Raw genomic sequence first — 18,511 nt, 5'->3', positions numbered from 1 at the left:
GGTGCTAGAGCTGCCACCTGTAAATCAATTTTGGAGTGTCCAGCCTAGTGCAGTTTGTAAAATACACCTTGGGCTGTAATTGTGAATGGGGCTAAGGTAAAAAACAGCAAGCAGTACGATGTGGGAGCCAGGGACCCATAGCAGGCTCTGGGTGGTACACAGCTGAACGAATAAACCAGCTGGGCTCCCTTGGCAGAGGAAATAATGAGGCCTGAGAGCAATCTCCGACTTCTCTGCTTACCATTAGCACCTGCTCTGCCCCACACCAGGGCTGGGGGTGACCTGGAAGGGCAGCAAAGCTGGAACTCAGACAGCAAATGATGGAAATTAATCTCTGATAACAGATCTGGCATGAGGAATTTTGAGGAGTCTGCTTATGCCGTGAAGAATATTTCTCTAATTTGATTCACGCCTGCTAGAGAAGCTCACCTCGTGTCCCTGCAGATAACAAGGTTGATCCAGCTGAGCCCGTGCTATGGATTTGGAGCGTGGCATCTTAGCTGAAGTCTAGGAGAGCAGGGAGCAATAGCTGCACTGACCAAAAAATGAAACTCAGGTGCCTGTGTGCTCTCTCCTGACAAAATCTCTGTCTAGTTCAGTAGTTTGCTGAGTGAACCCTGGGTTATCAGCCTAGGCACCACATCTTCCCTGGAGAAAATGAGTTTTATGCCCTGGTGGAGCACGCCCCAGCTTCAGGACATGTTGGTGGCTGCCAGGAGAAGGCTGCTCACTCCAAGCCCTGTGCTAGCTTGTAACTTTGCCAGGTATCTTGAGGTGGGGCCCGGCACAAATCTTTTCTAGTTGCAGGTCAAAAGCTGTCTTTTCTACCTGCCAAGCCAGCATGGGCTGCCTGGAGCTATAAGCCAGGCTGTTTCCATTTTGGCCTTTGAGTAGTCCCAAGAAGCATCTTTTCATCTTTCAGCTTGCTTTCCCTTGCTCCCTGGACCTTTCCCTTTCCAGAAACATGCAAGTACACCATGGCAAGGCCTAAAAAGGGTGTTAAAATGCTTATTTAAATTCTCTTTACCAGAAGCATGTTAAAAAGAATGAATAGTTTGAGATTTCATGGGTTTTTGTTGGTGGTGGTGTTTTGTGGGTTTTGTTTGTTTGTTTTTCTAGAAGAAACTTTTAACACAATACACCTCTAAGAATGAATCTAAGCAATAGAGGGAATGTTAAATATGAAAAGCCTGTTCTCTGCTACACTGGAAACAAATCATTTTGTTCAAGGAGCCAATATGCTTCTAAATACATATTTAAAAGGCTGCAGAGTGCCTGCAAGGTTTTGTTATCAGTGAATGAATAAAAACACAAGCCATGGGTGAGGGATGCTCCTCCCTGTGTGATCTGTGTGAGGAAGGGTTTTGTCTCTCCGAATGAGCCTCCTACCTGTGGTGCATGACCATCAGAAAGGTTTGGGCTGTATGAGCAGTATCAGAGGGTATCAGATGTGTAAGCAGCTGGATTTTCTAGCAGTATAAATTGTATCTGGAGGAGGAGGAGAGGTGGTACACTTATGGAGTTCCCCAGGAGTGCTGTACAGCCTTTATGCTGCCATAATGTATGCGCTATTTCCCTGTTGTGCCTTCTGCATATCCTGCAGTTTCGGATTGTTCTGCTGCACTGTGAGGGTATTTGGGGCCGGTTCCTGCAGAGACTTCCTCGGGAGATCAATATTGCCCAGAAAGAGCACCAGATTCCCAGCATACTCAGCACTGCAGCACTGCAAGGGGGGCAGGCTGTGTTCACGTACCCCCTTCTGGGAGGCTGTTCTGCGTGGGGAAATGCAGCTGTGTTGTTTCCTCTCTCCTCCTCAGAAGGGACCGCGGAGGCAGATATGCGTTAAACTCAATGGTGTGTTATCAGCCGTGTCGTTCAACCACAGACTCACAAAGCTGCTGGCCTGCAGCCAGCATGGTCCTAGCGTGCAGAGGAGGGTATGCCACAGGCAGGAATCAGCCACAAAAGGCTATGTAGCTGAAAGTCTGTGGTGATCTCACATCCCATTTGATGGGAAACCAATGTAAGTGTGCTGTTGCCTGTGAGGGAAAGCAGTGCTGTGAATTTTTGTGAGCTGGGAAAGTGGCTCATGGAAGTACCTTATCCTCTCGTGCCCCAAAGTGACAAATGCAGCAAGAGCCACAGCAGCTTTCACAGCTGCCCTGAGGGCATCCCTGGGATGCACTGTGATTGCAGCCACTTCTCAAGGCACTGCTGAACCTAAAATCTTGTCCTCCAGTTTTTGGGAGCCCTACCCAAGGACCAGCTGGAGCATCCCCTCCCAGAGCGTTGTCACCACTTCAGTTGGCACAGTGGTGTGGGGCGCTCGGTGCTGCCGCAGAGGATCCCTGTGAGGCTGCACACTGACTTGCTGTGTCGTGGAGCTGCTTCACAGTATCCCGATGTACTTTTTAAAGGCCTTGGCTCACCTTTTGTCCTCGGTTTTCTTGTAAACCTATTTCAGAGGCTTAATCTTAGCCCAGGCCCCACTGTGGTCTGTGCACTGGCGGCCTCGTAACTGGATTTACTGTATCACAGGAATGAAGCTTCACTGGACTTTTTCTCACAGAGCTCTAGAAAGGAGAACACTCACCCCAGTGGTTTGTTGCTCAGCCATTTCATCAAATCCATGAGGAAAAAATCCAGAGGAAATCAAATCCAGAGGAAAAATGATCACAGGAGCTGTTATTTTAGGGGGGGAAAAAAGCACCCAAGGATTATTTTGAATCACACAAAATGTTCTGGTTTAACAGAGCAAATTATCTATACTGATTTTGATTTTTAAATATAATCTTATTTTGATATATATTTTTTTACTTATAAATTTAGTTTAATTCTATCAAATTATTATTATTATTATTTTTTAAACTGCTTTGATATTTTGTTGAACTTGACTTTTGTAATTTTGAAGAAACAGCATTTTCCAGTGGAGAGGAGGTGGTCAGCACCATTTTGCCCAGCTGTTCTCATTACTCTTATGACAAAATGAGCTAATGTTAGCTAGCACACCCTGCTACAGCATAGCTGAAACGGCAAGGGCAGATGGGAAGCTCCAAGTATTCTTTATCGTGTGAAGTCAAAGATCCTCAGGCAAACATAGCAAGAGCCAGCAAATCTCCCAGAGGGCTAAAATCCCAGCTGAGTCTCAAATTCACTGTGCAGGAGAGAAATGGCTGTAATCTGCTAAGGAAAGCAGATGTACAAGAGTCATTCTGGCAGCTACATCTGTCGTGCTTCCTCCACCCCGCCCCGCCTTGTTACACTGACTCGTCTTTCGAGTCATATGCGCTTTTCCCACAGAAGACAAAAATAGGCAAGCAAAAACTGTCAATCACATTAAATGTAGTTCTTAGGATAGCTGTTCTTTCCTTGTTTTATGTTCCAGTTTTATTGAGTCCTCAGCATCTAAGGGAAGGCTGTTTTAATTTGGGCCAAACAGCGGACAGGATTCCTGGGGGCATGTGCCAGCTCTGTGGCTCTCCCCCACGCTGTCCCTTGGGCTGTGCATGTGTGGGGATGGTGCCAAGACGAAACGCACACCCCCTCCCTCCCTGTGCCGTGCAGCACCACCCTTTGGTACGGGGCAGACTGAGGAGGAGCCGGGGCGGAGCGGCGCCTCCCTCCCTCCCTGCCCTCAGCAGCCGGGCTGAAGCTGCCTCACAAAATGGCGCCGCCCCATCTCGGGATGCGCCCGGAGTAAAGATGGCGGCGGAGGCGTCTCCTTCCCTTCCTGTCCCTTCCCTATGGCGCTCGGGGGCGATGGCGGCTGGCAGCGCCGTGTGGCTGGGCGACCAGGTAATGGCAAGGGGGCGGCGGTGGCGGTGGGCTCCCTGGGGTTGCGGGAGCTTGGGGTGTCCGTGGGCGCTGACCTGTGTGCGGCCGGCAGGTGGAGCGGGTGCTGTGCCCCTACGACAGCCATCACCGGGTGCCCCGGGCGTCGCTGGAGAGGCATGCGGCGTCCTGCCGCCTCCGCAAGATGGGATACTCCGACCAGGAGCAGGTGGGATGCGGCTTACTGGGGGGGTCCCGCATCGTGGGAGGAATTGGGGAGGGTAAATTTGGTGCTGCAAGTAGCCCCCATGCACGGATCCCCCCGGGGACCCCAAGGGAGGGCTGCGGGTTGGGGACGCCACGGGCGGCACGATGAGGTAGGGCTGCTGTGCTGTGACCAAGCTGTTGTGTCCCGCAGGCTGAGATGTACGACTCCAGCTTCTTCTACGAAAACCTGAAGGTGCCCAGCGTTGCGATGGGTAAGCGGGTGGGTGGGTGTGGGGGCGCTTTGCAGCAGGGCTGAGGTCAGAAGGGGATGCTGGAGGTCGCCTGGTCCAGCTCCCTGCTCAAGCAGGGCTGCCTAGAGCTGCGTGCCCAGCACCGTGTCCAAATGGCTTTTGAGCCTCTCCGAGGTGAGAGAGCCACCACAACCTCTCTGGGCAACCTGTTAACACCATCCTTGCTCCTGTGGGGTGGCCTGTGTGGAGCACCCCAGGTGTGGTGAAGCCTGTGTCCTCATACCAGCACACTACACTACCTTGCCCATAAACTCTCCAAGACATCTTAGAAAATCTGAGTGTTTCCATCACATACATTTATTTTGTCTTGTCACTGTGCTTTGCCTTGCTTTACCTTATTCATTTAACCTCTTTCATTGTGTAATTCTGCTCTGTAGGTCTCTTGGCCATTTTAATAGTAAAACACAGAATCCTTTTTCTTCTTTGGTAATTTATCTATGTTCTTCCTTACATCAAGTGCAGAAAGCGCATTAAAAAGCACTTTAATAAGGCAGAAAAACTGGCCCTAGAGTTTAGACATACAGTAATGATACAGGAGAGAGTTCCAATGTACGTACACGTCTTTCCATATCCCTGTAACCCAGAAATCCTTTCCTTTTTTTACCCCTCCTCCCCATAGTTCAAGTATGGGATAGATTAAAATACTTTTAGTTTAGACTCCCTTATGCATCAATAAAACTACAGTGTTCTGTAAAATACCATAAATCTCATAATAGAGGGTGGGGAATAAAGACTGGTACCAAGTACTTGATGTAAAAGTTCTTCTCTATCTGCAGATAAAGATCTCCAGTTTCGTATTGTTCAGCAAGCTAAAGCTCAAAGTGTGAAAGAAGGCATAGGCTACAGTGAAGGTAAGTAGAATGCAGGTATGGAGATGATTTCTTTAGCTCTCTTGTGGAATTGCTGTGAAGGATCTTTTAAAGTTAATTTTTAATATTCCTTCTTGTCTTTATTTTGGGGCATAACAACTTTCTTTATTCAGGTCAACCAGGTAAAAGAATTTGAGTCTGTTGTACTCAGACTTCTAGTTCTCTTCAGACGCAAAACTCAAGAGTTTTCTGAAGCACTAGTCCTTTCCTTCCCATCCCATTATATGCACTTTGTTTTCTGCCTGTATTTTCTGTGTTCTGCCCTGTGTGGCCCCAGCTCTTTACAAGCAGCCTCCAGACTTCTTGTTCATGGAATGGGTGAGGAGGAAAGGAAAAAGGAGGACTGTGTTTTTAATTTTGTTTAAGGATTAGTTGCTAAACATGAACTGTGTGTGCTTGTCCAACACTTTGTAGATCAAAAACTGAGCGATGTTCACATTAGTATTATGTTGGATTGTTTCAAGGCTCTACATAGTTGTATAATAGATACACATCTACAGATATAATAATGTCCTTTGCCGATGGTCTCAGCTCATTATTTTGTCTCGTTTTTCAGTGGGTTTTGTGACTAGTCTGTAGAGTAGGTTGATTGTGACCTATGCTTCTCCTGAAGAGTTGAGGCTAAGAGTAGAAAAGTAGGGCCACCTATAGGAGCCACTGTAAAGCTGCAGTATGTAGTTCGGAAGTTACTGCAACACCTAAAAGATGCAGCATTTTGTGCCTGTACACTTTTGGTTTGGCTAGCACATGTGCAGAAGGAAAAGTGCACTTGTACTTTTCCTGACCTGACAAATAGAACAGCGCTTGCTCAGGCATAGATTTCCACGTTGTTCTTCTTTCTCTGGCTTGGCAAAGCCTTCATCTGATTGGCACTGTGTTTTTTGGAGTGCGTCAAGTGTATTTTGCTCTGGAGAGAAGTGGTAACTTAATTTGACACGTGTATATCCAAATAGAGAAAATAAGCCTTTTGTCACCTGGTGCACCACAAAGATATGTCAGTGAGCCACTAGATGCCAGTGTTTGCTGTGCAGTTTTCACTCCAAGTTTACACTTCTGTGAAGATCTCACTAAAACTATACAGAGTGATTTTTATTGTGGTGTCTTGGCCTATTCTAAGATTTACTGACTTGATGTTGCTTGTTTAATTGGAAATCTTTGTCAACAAAGACAAATGGGGAAAAAAACCAACGTAGCTGTATAATAGGACAGGAAGGCTGGTATTGATCATAAGCTGTAGGATTCTTGTAAAATCATGAGCACATAACTGTTAGGGCACTTTTATGGGCTTCTGTGACCCTGTAAGAACAGTACATTCTAAAAACAAAATTCCTGTGTTACCCTTTCAAGTGAAGAAGGACTTAACTCCTTACAGATGTATAAGGGTAGGATGAACATAGTGTGCGTGTTTATGGCATTGCTGACCTTTTCCTTTTTTTCCCTGTATAATTATGCTGTCTTACTAATAACAGTTCTCTGTTCAACTTCCAGGATCTTATTCATCACTGCCTGTAGAAGTTCCTCAAAATCATAAGCGTTACACTTGTGACCTGACTCAAGCTGACCGCCTTGCTCTTTATGATTATGTTGTTGAGGAAACAAAGAAACAGATGTCGAAGTCGCAAATCACAGAAAATGACAGCGATCTCTTTGTGGATTTAGCAGCAAAGATCACCCAAGGTTTGGAAGATGGTCTACTGTTGTTTTATTGCTCGGAGCTTTTACGTCATATAGGTAGATGACTTTTGGTGCAAGACAACATGAATTTTGCTACTTTTGAGGAAAAACATACTGTTCTTCAAAGCCACAAAGACAACCTGGCATCAGAAAATACTCGTCCGCTAGTCTTTGTGCTGACAGCTCTGAGAAAGCCTTGGTGTTCTTTCTTTGGCATAGATGTTATGTATATTTAATGGATAGATCTTCCATCATTGCAACTGACTTCAGGTGTCTTAATACTGACAAATTACTCGTGAAGTTTGGAACAGTATTTACTATAAGAGATGGCAATATTAAAGATCATTTAAAATTAAAAAAAAGCCTAACAAGGCAGGTTGGTGCAGTCATTCAGTTGAATTCTTGAGCATCATAGCAATGGATATAGTGGACAAGGCCTCCTACCACTATTGAGACGTGCTGCTGTGTAACTGTACCACGTGAAACTTACATTTGTGTTATTCTGTGACCCTGTTGTGCCTAGCAGATAGTGTTTGTTATCTATACAGGTAACAGTTCAACAGAACTTGTCTTTCTCAATCATTGTTTCTTACAGTAATACCAGCTTTGTATATATGGCTTGTGTTTTGTAGCATTTTGACCAAACTACAACCCTGTATGTTGATTTGGGTCACTGCTGGGAGACTGACATCACATAGTAACATCTTCGTGGTGTTTTTCTAGCCTTGTATAAACAGTAACAAAGTTGGAAAGGAAGCTTGTGTTAAGTCCATAATTGCTACTAAGTATTGGAGAAACTTCAGAAACGATACAGTGTATTTTGTTTCAGACTCCTATTACTAAAGCCAGCAGACTTGCTACGCACAGGTGCTCATGTTGTGCTAATGGCCATTTGTTTTACTTCTAATTTTTTGCTAGATGACAGTCAGAAAGGTCCAAAGTCCCATCTTGAAATTCTGGCTGAAATGCGAGACTACAAACGGCGACGGCAATCGTACAGGGCTAAGAACGTTCACATCACAAAGAAGTCTTACACTGAGGTGAGTGTCTTAAGACAAAGATATGAGTTATTGGTTTTTTGTATACTTTATATTGGTATAAACAATACACCTGATTAGAGAAGATGTCTATTCTGCTTCTTGTGCTCTGCCTTAAGAATTGCAAACTATAGAGAAATCTTCTTGTTTTGGTTAGTTGAAGCAAATTACAAATAACTGAAGCATTTCTGACGCTAGTAAATTTTGAATGTGAAAACGCCAACCAGATACACCAGACTGTTGTGAAATGCTATTAAATTTATGCTGAAATGTTGTGGTGGTTTTTTGTTTGTTTTTAAGATATATAGTATGTCATAGGCAACTACCATGGCATGCTGCTTTTCTGTTGTTTAAAATCTTTAATCTGCAGGTGATTCGGGATGTGATTGGTGTACATATGGAAGAATTCAGCAGTCAGTGGCAGGAAGAGAATAGGCTAGATAATGCAGAGATGTGTGAAGGAGGAAAGACAAAATCTTCAGGAAGGTATGTCACAGATAGAAAGGACGTTTTAGCATTCATGAGGAATTTGCTGCGTGGACAGAGCAGCCTGACAGCCTGTAACGTTATCCTGTTCTGCTTTCTATATAGCACATACCGCCCTCAGCTAAGACACATGCAGTTTATTGTATACCAATTCTGTTAAGTTGTTGCTTGAGCAGCTCTGACTGAATAAAGGACGGAGAAAGAAGAATTAGTACATTTCTTTCAGGGATGAGAAGATGAGCTGAAAGTGATCCATGTGGATAGATAGTTTCTGATGTAGCTGGGGAACAAGCACTGCTTCCCTGTGTCCAAACATACATACACATAATAGCTGGGAACAGAAGGATACTTGAAAATACAAGTGCAGGATTTCTTCTTATTCTGTAGCATATTCTGTCATGTGGTACAGTAAAATATAATGCCTCAAAGAAAAAGCTTTCCAAGTTTACTAAATATTTGGACCTTCTTAAGTTCTTAACACAATGCGTTTGTCAGTGGAATTACTACCTGGTCTACTGATGCTTCTTCACTGAGATGAAACAAACTGAAAGGTGACACTTTAGGTGTTTGTTTTCAGCACTAAAGTAAAGGTGAATAAAGGAATTAGGTCAAGCATGTGGGCTCCTCTAATGGTAGGTAGCAGCTCAGGGCAGGTGGTTAAAGACTTGGGGATTTAAAGCAAAACAGAATGAATCCCTTCCACGTTCTCCTGTTTCTTAAGTAGAGATAAGATTGCAATATTAGAGCAGCTTTGAGGAGCAAGGTTTGTAAGAAATGATAATTGGATTAGTTAGTTTGCTGAAATGGGTGCATATAAGGGTATTGACCCAGGACCTCTTTTGGGGGAGGTATTGCATTTTGGGGGGAGATGGAGAAGACTCATTAAGCCTCTTGTTACTAAGGCAATATATTGCACAAGTGATACTGAAAACAATAACGATTGCAAAGCTTCTTATTGAATAATATCAGTACCAATCAATAACTGTTCTTCAGAAGGGAAGACAGACGGTCAGCTTCAGTGGACTCGCGGCAGTCTGGAGGAAGCTCTAAGGACGCTGAACGCACCAGACACAGGAGAGAGACCAGCAGGAGTCCAAGTAAAAGAAAAAGGAGTCGTGAACGAGGCAAAGACAGAGAGTCACGGAGAAAAAGAGAGAGGTGAGCTTAAATGGTGTCAGCTGACTCCTGCTTCCGAGTCAGGCAGCTGTAGCCCTTGTGGGTAAGAATTTAGTACAGAGAATAAAGCATCAGTCTAACAGCATGCACACTTCTCTTTTTTCCTTTCAGGGAAGAAGACAAATACCACAGCCATAAAAGAAGGAAGTAGGACCAAGAACGTAATGATTTTGTTTGCCAGCTGTTCAAAGAATTACTTGCACAGAACATACTGCTACTTGTGTTGTGCCAGGGCCAGTAATTCTGTGAACATAATACTGGTGTTGCTTCACAGCTGTGTTCGGAGACAAAATGAAATAGTGTTCAGAGGTTGTCAGGATGGAAGCAGTGTATGCCAGAAACTGTGTAAATGTGTAAGACTAATGTATCTATTAATAAATTATATTGATCTCGTCTATTTGAGTTTAGTACAGCCTCTCTCTGATTTTATTCATCTTTGTCAGACTAATTTGCAGACCAGGTAGTCAAAAGACAATCTACACCAGTTAAAAAAATAAAATAAAAAAAATCAGTGCTTTACAGAAGGATAATGAGAAATGCACCACTTGTCGCTGTCCAGTCTTCTCTACACGTAGTTTTGTCTTTATGAAGTACAGACAAAGATTCATAGCAAAATACATTTCACTGTGTATAAACAAACGAGTCAAAATACCACTCTCAAGGTGCCTACATCTATTTAAGAGGCAGGAAATCAATATGACCATACAACTAACATCTGATAAAGGGTAATTTAAAAAAAAAAAAAAAAAAAAAAGAAAAAATCCTGCAGAAAAGAATCTTCTTGTATGCTACTTACTCCTGTTTATTTTTTCCACCCTAACCTGGTCCAGAAGGGTAGGCTTGATCAAAACAGTGTTGAAGGCTGGCTCAGGAAGTTTCTGAGCTGTACCATGCCATCTTGTTGGTCACTGGAAAGGAATAAAAAACAGATGTCTTAGAAAAGCACATATGGTAAATCCTAGCATGCAAGGCAAGATACAACTGAGGCCTATATTAACTGCAAGCAGAAGTGCTATTATTAAAACATGGTTCTAAGTAAAAATCAATCTGGTAGCTAATGACAAGAGTTCAGTTCATGTGTGTGCCTGTGCGTTTTTGGATTCTTGTGCGTGAAGTTGGTTGCAATCAATACAGAAAGACCCATTCCAAAAAGACTAACTTGGTATGAAAACCAAAACAGGATGAATTCAGGTGGGACGATGCACAGTCTTTGTCTTTTATACTCACTGAAGGCAACCAATGCCAAGACCATTCCAGGAAGGACAATTTACCATGGCTAATACTACAAAAGTTGCATAGCCGAACTCTTTAAGGCCAGCTATACGTTAAATATTCCCCCCTTGAAGTACCAGGGAGAAGTAATGTGGGAGAAACACAATAGAAACTTCACAGACTTCAAGTGGGAGCTCCCAGTTTCTCTCTGATTTATGATCCCAGCCACCACAAGAGCAGCCCATAAGACACCGATAGTTCCACTACCGTTAACCCACAGATGATACAAAGCTGTGTGTAACTGCTTCCTGAGGGGAAAACCACATCACCAGGCAGTAACTTCAATATTTCAGAAGTGGAAAAATAAAAATTTATCATTTAACAGCTCAAACCCCTAAGGCTGACCACTCAGAGAAAATAACTATTGACACTTTTGATCTAACCTTAGTCAGCTTTTACTCATGTAAGTATGGCTACACCTAAGAGAAGCTAGACTACGCATCTACAATTAAAGGCTTGCAGAGAGCCCAGAAGTGATGCTTATATTAAAATTGATGGCTGAATTGAATACTTACGCTTGTTCTTTAATTCCACTGAGGAACTCCTGAATTTTCTCATCCGGTATCTCTCCATCGATACTGGCCAAATAGGAGTAAAGGTAGGAGAATGTTTCGAAGGGAACGCGAGCCGCTCCACCTTCTGGGTCCTCCGTTAAAATTTCGCAGGCATGCTTCATCGAACTCAGCAAGGACTGTAGGGGAGGCAGTCAAGATACGAGAGGAGAAGTATCAGAGCCATGAACATCCTTTGTGCATCATGACAAAACGCAGACTGTAAGCCACTGAAAATCAGTGTAGATGAAATGAAGGCCTTATCATCATTACCTAGCTTTCATTATCAATTTACCAACCAGTACAAGTTGTGAGGTGGAAACAATACTAAAGTTCAAGTAACAGACAGAAATAAAGAATACCATAATGCTGTAATGCTTAAAGATCACACAGGGTACTCTGAGCCATACTCCAATATGGCCAAATTGCTCTATTCTGCTACTGTAAAAACTCAGACCTTAATATACCCATCTATACACACACATTATCTCAACGGGTCTAAATGAATTTGTAGCAGCAGTTAAGACAGACAAATCCACAAAAAAAAAATTAAAAAAAATTATATTATCAGTATATTATTTATTTATTTATTTAGGAATGATGGAATTTACTGTTTTCCTACTTGTATGCAGGTTCCATTTTAATAGTTAATAGAAAAAACACTGAGGCCAGAAACATTTCAAGAATGTTTCAGTTAATCAAAGCCAAAAAAGGTTCAAGTTCTCTGAAGGACAAAAAACACGCCTCAAAGTGTTAGTTCAAAGCATGCTTAAAAAAATGCTTTATTCCATACAATGTCTATCATCCATTGCCCTATCCATACTGAGCTATATGGGGAAGTGTGGAAAAATTTGCCATGGCATTGAGTTGAATGAGAGACTGGTTGGACACTATTAAAACAAACAAACAGGCTTTTGTTAACCCAGGAAGTCATATTTTTGTTATAACTTTTTCAAAATTTATCTTTACCTTCTCATTAATAAGTCAGCAACAACTTTGTATATTAAAAAAATAAAATAAAATAAAATAAAAAATCCCTACCAGTCAAAAAAGAAAAAAAAGGCAAAATTTAAAATAAATGCAATGTCATTTCAACGATCTAGAATACCTGCCAGAGAAGTCTTGTTTTTATAATCCCTTAACAGTTGAAGCAGTAATAGCTTCAGTAAAACCTCTTCCTGAAGTTTTTACTTAATGTAGCCCCTCCTACAGGAGGCCTCTCTGGGGACAGAGAAACAGCTGCTTACGTGATGTGAATCTCTGCATGGCCTTCTAGCCTCAGCACTTTGCTTCCACTTTACCACCATTCCTCCTCCTCCCATGCCAAGCTGCTACTCATTTCCTCACTTAATGCAGTAAATTTATTCCCACTCAATTTCCCACCTTTTAAAGGCATCATAACAGGCTATTCATGTGGTTATTTCTCAACAGGTAAGACTCAAAATACAGATCAGTTTTACAGAAAAATACTTCGGCTGACTGGTGTTATGAAGAAGTTCACACAATTCTAGGTTAGGACTCTACTTGTCTAGTCTTGTGTCTTAACTGTGACCCTACTATTTACAACTGGAGGAAATGAATCTAACAGTTTGTGAGCTTCTTCCTTTCAGGTTTAGGAAACTGAAGTTTAAGTTTTGCTATGCAGAGCCAAAATCTAATCAATCTCTTAATATCTGAAAGGATGGACAAAGGAGGTAAATCTAGGCTGTACAGCTTCATCAGAATGATGCTCCTGTGACTGCACTTTTTTTTATGTTGCTTTTTATTGTTATTTATTTTAATTTTGTTTTTTTAACAAGGGGAGAAATGCAAAATCATTTGGGAGGAGCTAGAATCAAGAAATATACCGTTCGAGTGGAGAATTAGGACTTCTGGATATCTCAACATTCAAAAATATTTTCTTCCTAGTAGCCCTTATTCTCTGTTGCAGAAGCCTTTAAATATTATCCTTCAGAAGAACATCAGCTTAGTGTAAGTACTTTATAATCTATCATTCTGTTAAAATGCTCTGCTGAGATTGCATTACTGACATTAAAAGAATTAAATGCAGATTTAGTAACATTAACTGCTTCTGTGAAAATGTAATTAGCTACACAATTAGAAACTGATGTTTTAATTTCTCCCTCCAGCTCTGCTCTGTGGACTTCTGCACTGAAGCCATGAGCACCATGCCTCCATTGTCCTGTCTCTCATGAGCTAAGCTCCCCGCAGCCGTGCCTGCTGTTCTACTGCCACCCTGTGAAGTGAGGACACAGCCCACCCTTTCTGGGTAAAAAAAAGCTGGCAGAGAGCAGAAGTAAACACAGGAGCCATTTAGCCAGGTGCAGCTTGCAGATGCACACCAAGTGACACAAAAGCACCTTTACACAACCTAACCCCAAGGTCCATTTGCATTACTTATACTCATACATAACCATTAGGTGCTGGTCCTGAAGGTTCCCGTTGCGAACATACCTCACCAAGCACGCTGCACCCCAGTGCCAGGATCTTCATCCACTCCACCTCTTCATCATGGACGTCCAGCTGCAGGATAGCTTCCAGCTGCTCCTCGGGCAAGCACAGGTTTTTCCATTTTTCCTTCAGTTCTTCTACACTAACCATACCCTTAGGAGAAAGCTGTAAACAAAACCATGCCACCACACTAAGAACGCTGAAAACCAGAGTGAAACTAAGAACAAGTCCCTCACCAAAATACATCAAGTATTTGACAGTCTCCCCAGCTGTCTACAACATTTTTTTGTCTCAGAAAACCACATTAGCATTTGTCACAATTGCCAAAGGCCGGTTTGTACCTGTTTATGCAAGACTTTAAGGAGCCCTGGGGTCAAACCAGCATCTTCTTTCTGTTTCGCTAAAGGCATTTCCACCCTCTCCTTCACAGGAAGGGCTTCTCCTTTTGACAGCGCTGTGAAGTACCTACATGAATGGGAACAGCAACACATTTTAATGCATAGGATGATTAAAAGCTACACAGAAGTAAGTGGTCTTACAGTTCCATAAATGAATCTCCATGCTCCCACACATAGGCAGCAGCGTTCAGCGAGCTCTCTGCATGCAGGATTGCTATTCTCCCCTGCCCAGGGGGTAATTCCACCGTTCCTTTTAGTGGAAACCACACTTTAAGACTTTACATAGTCCTTTTTATAATACTCTAATAATTCTTAAGTAACTTAACCTATTTTATGCACAATACACTCAGCCCTGCTTGGCAACTGCGGACAGTAATTTCCTAACTTCAGAATGTGCTTGCACAACCTCACACAGACTTTTCCTATTAGACCGATGAGCATCTTACTGCTGATTTAATTTACATCCCACATGCTACCCAAAAACCCCTGGCAACACTGTTAGCACTGCAGCATTCACATAAGCATTGGTGCTATTTCTGTCCACTCCGAAATAAAATTTAAGGATAGAGCAAAAAGAGAATGAGATGCACATGCTTTTAATTATAAGGCTACCACAGCCTTTAGAGCTACCATCTCTGCCATAAAGCATCCAACAATCTAAACTGGGAAAAACAAAACAAAACAAAAACAAACAACCAAAAAAACTTAGTTTTCATTCAGGCAGTGGTGGGTCTAACTCGAGCATTTCTTCATTCTTCCTCATTCGTATGTGCTGGTCATTCATGTCCATGCCATGGCTACCCCATGCTGTGCAAATACTTGCCAAAAAAGCACAGCAAACAGCACTGCAGAACTAAACTCACTTAACCAAATAGAAATACATTGCATGTATGTAGGTGTAACACCTGGGCTATTTTTCGGCTGGATCAGTTTTCCCATCTGACTATTCCTATGGACAAACACTACAACACAAGGTGACACAAAGTTCCTCAAGCAATTCTGGCACCACGTATGAAACTATGGCCTGCCTTTACTGCATTTGGTTCCCAAATCTGGGCATTATTCCATCTCAGGTGCTCTCACATAAGAATGTATTCCAGAAAGAAAACTGTTTTAAGAAGTTCCCACTGTCTTCCTCCAACGCTGCAGTTGTAGCAATTAGGCTGCACTTCTTTTATGGACAAGCTAGACTCAAACCCAGCTTCGTTAACAGCTTTTCCTCCCTCATGGACACAGGTACAGACAGTTTTCAGTTCCTCACAATTTAGACATTCTCACAAATACCATTCAGAGTACTTCTCCACACAAGCCGTAGGACAGGCGCCATGGTTTTGGCTGGGACAGAGTTTCTTTTCTTCACAGAGCTCACACAATGCTGTTTTGATTTTAGATGAAAAGTGGTGATAACACACTGATGGTTTAGTTGTCACAGAGCAGAGCTCACACAGAGCCAAGGCCTTTCCAGCTCCTGGTGCTGCCCTGCCAGCAAAGAGACTGGGGGTGCTCCAGGAGCTGGGAGGGGACACAGCCAGGACAGCTGGCCCAGGCTGGCCCAAGGGACGCCCCACACTGTGTGGGGCCATGCTCAGCAATAGCAGCTGGGGGAAAGGAGGATGAGGAGGAGGGGGATGTTCAGAGTGATGCTCTTTGTCTTCCCAAGGAGCCATTAGGTGTGATGAGCCCTGCTTTATTCACAGTGGCTGAACACCTGCCTGCCGATGGGAAGCAGAGAACAAATTCCTTGGTTTGCTTTGCTCGTGTGCACGGCTTTAGCTTTACCCAGTGAACTGTCCTTATCTCAGCCCATGAGCTCTCACACTTTTACCTGAGTCTCTCCCCAACTCCACCTGGGGTAAGGGAGTGAGAAGGTGGATGATGCTGAGCTGACCACCAGGTTAAACCACAACAACAAGACAAAATGATAGTGAGCAGCCGAGGTCAAAGAAAAATAGAACATAAAAAAGCAGAAACATCTTAAACATCTTAAACTTCACAGTGAGAAATTTATTATATGGACTAGCACCTATAAGTCACAACTTTGTAGGATCTTTTCCTTTTTTATTAATGTTTAAGGAGATTTTTTCCTGGAAATAAACAAAAAAGTAATCTAAGCAAGCTTAAGAATTAAATGGCTATTTCTACATTTCCTTTATATTCTGAGAATTAAGTCTCACGTGAGAGAAAAAAAATAGTTTGGTCTTCAGGATAGTAATTAACAACAACAAAAAAGAGTCATTTATCTCTAAAGAAAATCAAGCTATTCCACAGATATGCCAGTCCTAAATGTCAGTGAAGCAGAAAATACATCGAGTACTATACTATTTTTGAAAGGCTAACAGGTTCCATTAATACACAGAAGCATGTATGCAATACATGTTGTTTAATGCACTATTCAGCTCCCTTGTACAATAAAAAGGACCATCAAGACTTTGTGGTTCCGTATTCACAGCACTACATTACGAGAACACCATACTTACGCAGCTGACCACTGCAAAAGATCATGAGGTTGAGTCCTGATAGCAGCTTTGGTAAATTGCTTCAGAATATCTGGCAGCTCGGGGGGGATTTTGATCTGCTCAGCACAAAACATGGTTTCTGGAAGAGGCATGATCTTTTCAAATTCAGTTACCAGGGCCTGAAAGAAATAACAAAACAGCAGGTCACATATGCAGGATGAAAACAAAACACTGTCTGCATGCATGGCAGGAAAAGTATTACTACCAAAACTGCCTCCTTTCTTATTGGGGCTGCTAGAGGACATAATGTCGTAAGGGTAAGCAGACAAGCGATGGGAAGTCTCTACAAACCTTAATCTCAATGGTAACACCAAGCGAAAGGCTGGAGCTTGGACTCCAACCATTGCTCCAGGCAGAGAACTACGACTTTTAACACCTACCTTTAGATAGCTCATTTTCCTCCTCACACTTACCACCATATGCACTTGTAGAACAATGAGTTCAGACAAATCAAACCATACACAAGTGCGAAAAACACCTGTGTTGACAACTAAATACCGCTTGTCATTTCAGTACAGATTAACTTCTTAACTTAGCGTGTATAAATTTGCTTCAGTATTCACAGCCCTCAGGAATCCCTGGTCCTGGAGACAACAGAGAAGGTCTGGAGAAAGGAGGCTTTCCCTCGGTTGAGGAGGATCGGGTTAGATATCATTTAGGCAGACGTGATACCTAGACATCCACAGGTCTGGGCGGGATGCACCCATGAGTGCTGGGGGAGCTGTAGGACGTGGCTAAGCCACTCTCCATCACCTCTGAGAAGTTGTGGAGACGAGGGGAGGTGCCCGAGGACTGGGAGAAAGCTGAGAGGGGTACAGAGTGCAGGGTACAGCCTCTTCGCCATTCCAGCACAGCAAATTTGCATCGGGGGCAGACTTTTAATTACTACATTGGTCACACGCTTTCGTTTTGAGGATAAGCTAGAGACTTAGCAGGAAAACCTTCAGGAAGGAATACCTGTGTGTGCTGATGTGTCCTCGGGAACCGGCCAAGGAGAAGAATCCGAACCTAACCAAAGAAAAAGCAGAAAACAAAAACAAAAGTAAGAGCGTGACCCGCTCTGCTGTAACACGCCGTTAACGCCCGAGGGTGGCAGGGCCCGCTGAGGGCCGCCAGGTCTACCCGGCTCCAGCAGGGCGCCCCGCGCAGCGCTCCCCCGCGTCCTGGCTGCCCGAGGTCTCCGCGGAGGGGAAGGCCCCGGGGCCGGGGGGGGCTCCGCCGCTTCACCGCCCCGGCTCAGCTCGGCCGAGGCTGCCCGGGCAACGCGGCCGGTCGGCAGGGAGGGGCCGGGGCCTGGCTACGGGCAGCAGGCGGGCCCGGAGCCGAAGGGGAGGCGCTGGGGTGGCTGCCCGGCCCGGGGGCGCCTTGCCCGGCTCCCGCCTGGGTGGGCGTCCAGCTGCTGGACCATGAAGGGCACGCGGGATCAGGATAAAGCACTCGCTAGTCTCTGGGAAACAAAGAGCACGCTTTTTATTGCTTGTGTAGTCTTTTGATAAAACCTGGGTATGCTGCAGAGGCTGCTGTGGTGGTTGTACCTTGTTGGGCAGCTGAACGCTCCCGCTCCCTCCTGCTCAACGGGAACGGGGGAGAAATATGGTGGGGAGGGCTCTAGGGATAAGGAGAAGGAGATCACTCTCCAAGCGTCGTTATGGGCAAACCAGACTCGGCATAGGGAGATTAATGCAATTTATTGCCTGTCACTAGCACACCAGAACACCAGAGAATATGAAAGTGAAGCAAACTAAAACCACCTTCCCCCCCATTCATCCCTCCCAAGCAGTGCAGGGGTAAG

General features: G+C 43.8%; 2 protein-coding genes and 1 long non-coding RNA gene across 5 annotated transcripts; 2 read left to right on the top strand and 1 right to left on the bottom strand.

Annotated features, from left to right (window-relative positions):
* Positions 1-3,596: 3,596 nt before the first annotated feature.
* On the top strand, positions 3,597-9,938 carry SNRNP48 (small nuclear ribonucleoprotein U11/U12 subunit 48). 2 transcript variants are annotated; one of them, XM_027451736.3, is made up of 9 exons: positions 3,597-3,795; positions 3,887-4,000; positions 4,190-4,250; positions 5,066-5,140; positions 6,647-6,835; positions 7,751-7,872; positions 8,240-8,355; positions 9,352-9,513; positions 9,643-9,938. In XM_027451736.3, exons 1-9 carry the CDS (start codon positions 3,703-3,705, stop codon positions 9,680-9,682), a joined length of 972 nt encoding a protein of 323 aa, XP_027307537.3. In that variant the 5' UTR covers positions 3,597-3,702; the 3' UTR covers positions 9,683-9,938. The 2 variants fall into 2 exon arrangements, with proteins under 2 accessions (XP_027307537.3, XP_027307536.2); XM_027451735.3 differs by having other exon boundaries at positions 3,603-3,795; positions 9,349-9,513.
* Positions 9,899-18,042, bottom strand: ROPN1L (rhophilin associated tail protein 1 like). The gene is made up of 7 exons (XM_005016340.6): positions 17,842-18,042; positions 17,677-17,727; positions 16,681-16,838; positions 14,147-14,270; positions 13,809-13,970; positions 11,319-11,494; positions 9,899-10,439 (listed from the first exon to the last, which is right to left on the bottom strand). The coding sequence occupies exons 3-7, from the start codon at positions 16,809-16,811 to the stop codon at positions 10,376-10,378; spliced, it is 657 nt and encodes a 218-aa protein (XP_005016397.2). The 5' UTR covers positions 16,812-16,838; positions 17,677-17,727; positions 17,842-18,042; the 3' UTR covers positions 9,899-10,375.
* On the top strand, positions 12,596-14,046 carry LOC106015972 (uncharacterized). Of its 2 annotated transcripts, XR_002400548.4 has the most exons (5): positions 12,596-12,865; positions 12,965-13,048; positions 13,154-13,325; positions 13,484-13,675; positions 13,775-14,046. It is a non-coding gene; the product is annotated as an uncharacterized lncRNA (long non-coding RNA). The 2 variants fall into 2 exon arrangements; XR_001188342.5 differs by having other exon boundaries at positions 12,598-12,865; positions 13,484-14,046.
* Positions 18,043-18,511: the final 469 nt, after the last annotated feature.

The sequence above is a fragment of the Anas platyrhynchos genome, chromosome 2 (assembly GCF_047663525.1).
Source record: "Anas platyrhynchos isolate ZD024472 breed Pekin duck chromosome 2, IASCAAS_PekinDuck_T2T, whole genome shotgun sequence".
Classification (NCBI taxonomy): Eukaryota; Metazoa; Chordata; class Aves; order Anseriformes; family Anatidae; genus Anas; species Anas platyrhynchos.
Note: the sequence above shows the minus strand (reverse complement) of the source record. Positions and strands in the feature narration are given on the sequence as shown.

Bases quoted from the DNA above. Each gene is read 5' to 3' on its own strand.
- SNRNP48 (XM_027451735.3), top strand. From the start codon at position 3,703: ATGGCGGCGGAGGCGTCTCCTTCCCTTCCTGTCCCTTCCCTATGGCGC. The intron at 3,796-3,886 runs GTAATGGCAAGG...TGCGGCCGGCAG, and splicing joins CCGTGTGGCTGGGCGACCAG to GTGGAGCGGGTGCTGTGCCC. The intron at 4,251-5,065 runs GTAAGCGGGTGG...CTCTATCTGCAG, and splicing joins GGTGCCCAGCGTTGCGATGG to ATAAAGATCTCCAGTTTCGT.
- ROPN1L (XM_005016340.6), bottom strand. From the start codon at position 16,811: ATGCCTCTTCCAGAAACCATGTTTTGTGCTGAGCAGATCAAAATCCCC. The intron at 13,971-14,146 runs GTACAAACCGGC...TTTTGTTTACAG, and splicing joins TTAAAGTCTTGCATAAACAG to CTTTCTCCTAAGGGTATGGT. The intron at 11,495-13,808 runs GTATGTTCGCAA...CCTCCCCTACAG, and splicing joins GGTGCAGCGTGCTTGGTGAG to TCCTTGCTGAGTTCGATGAA.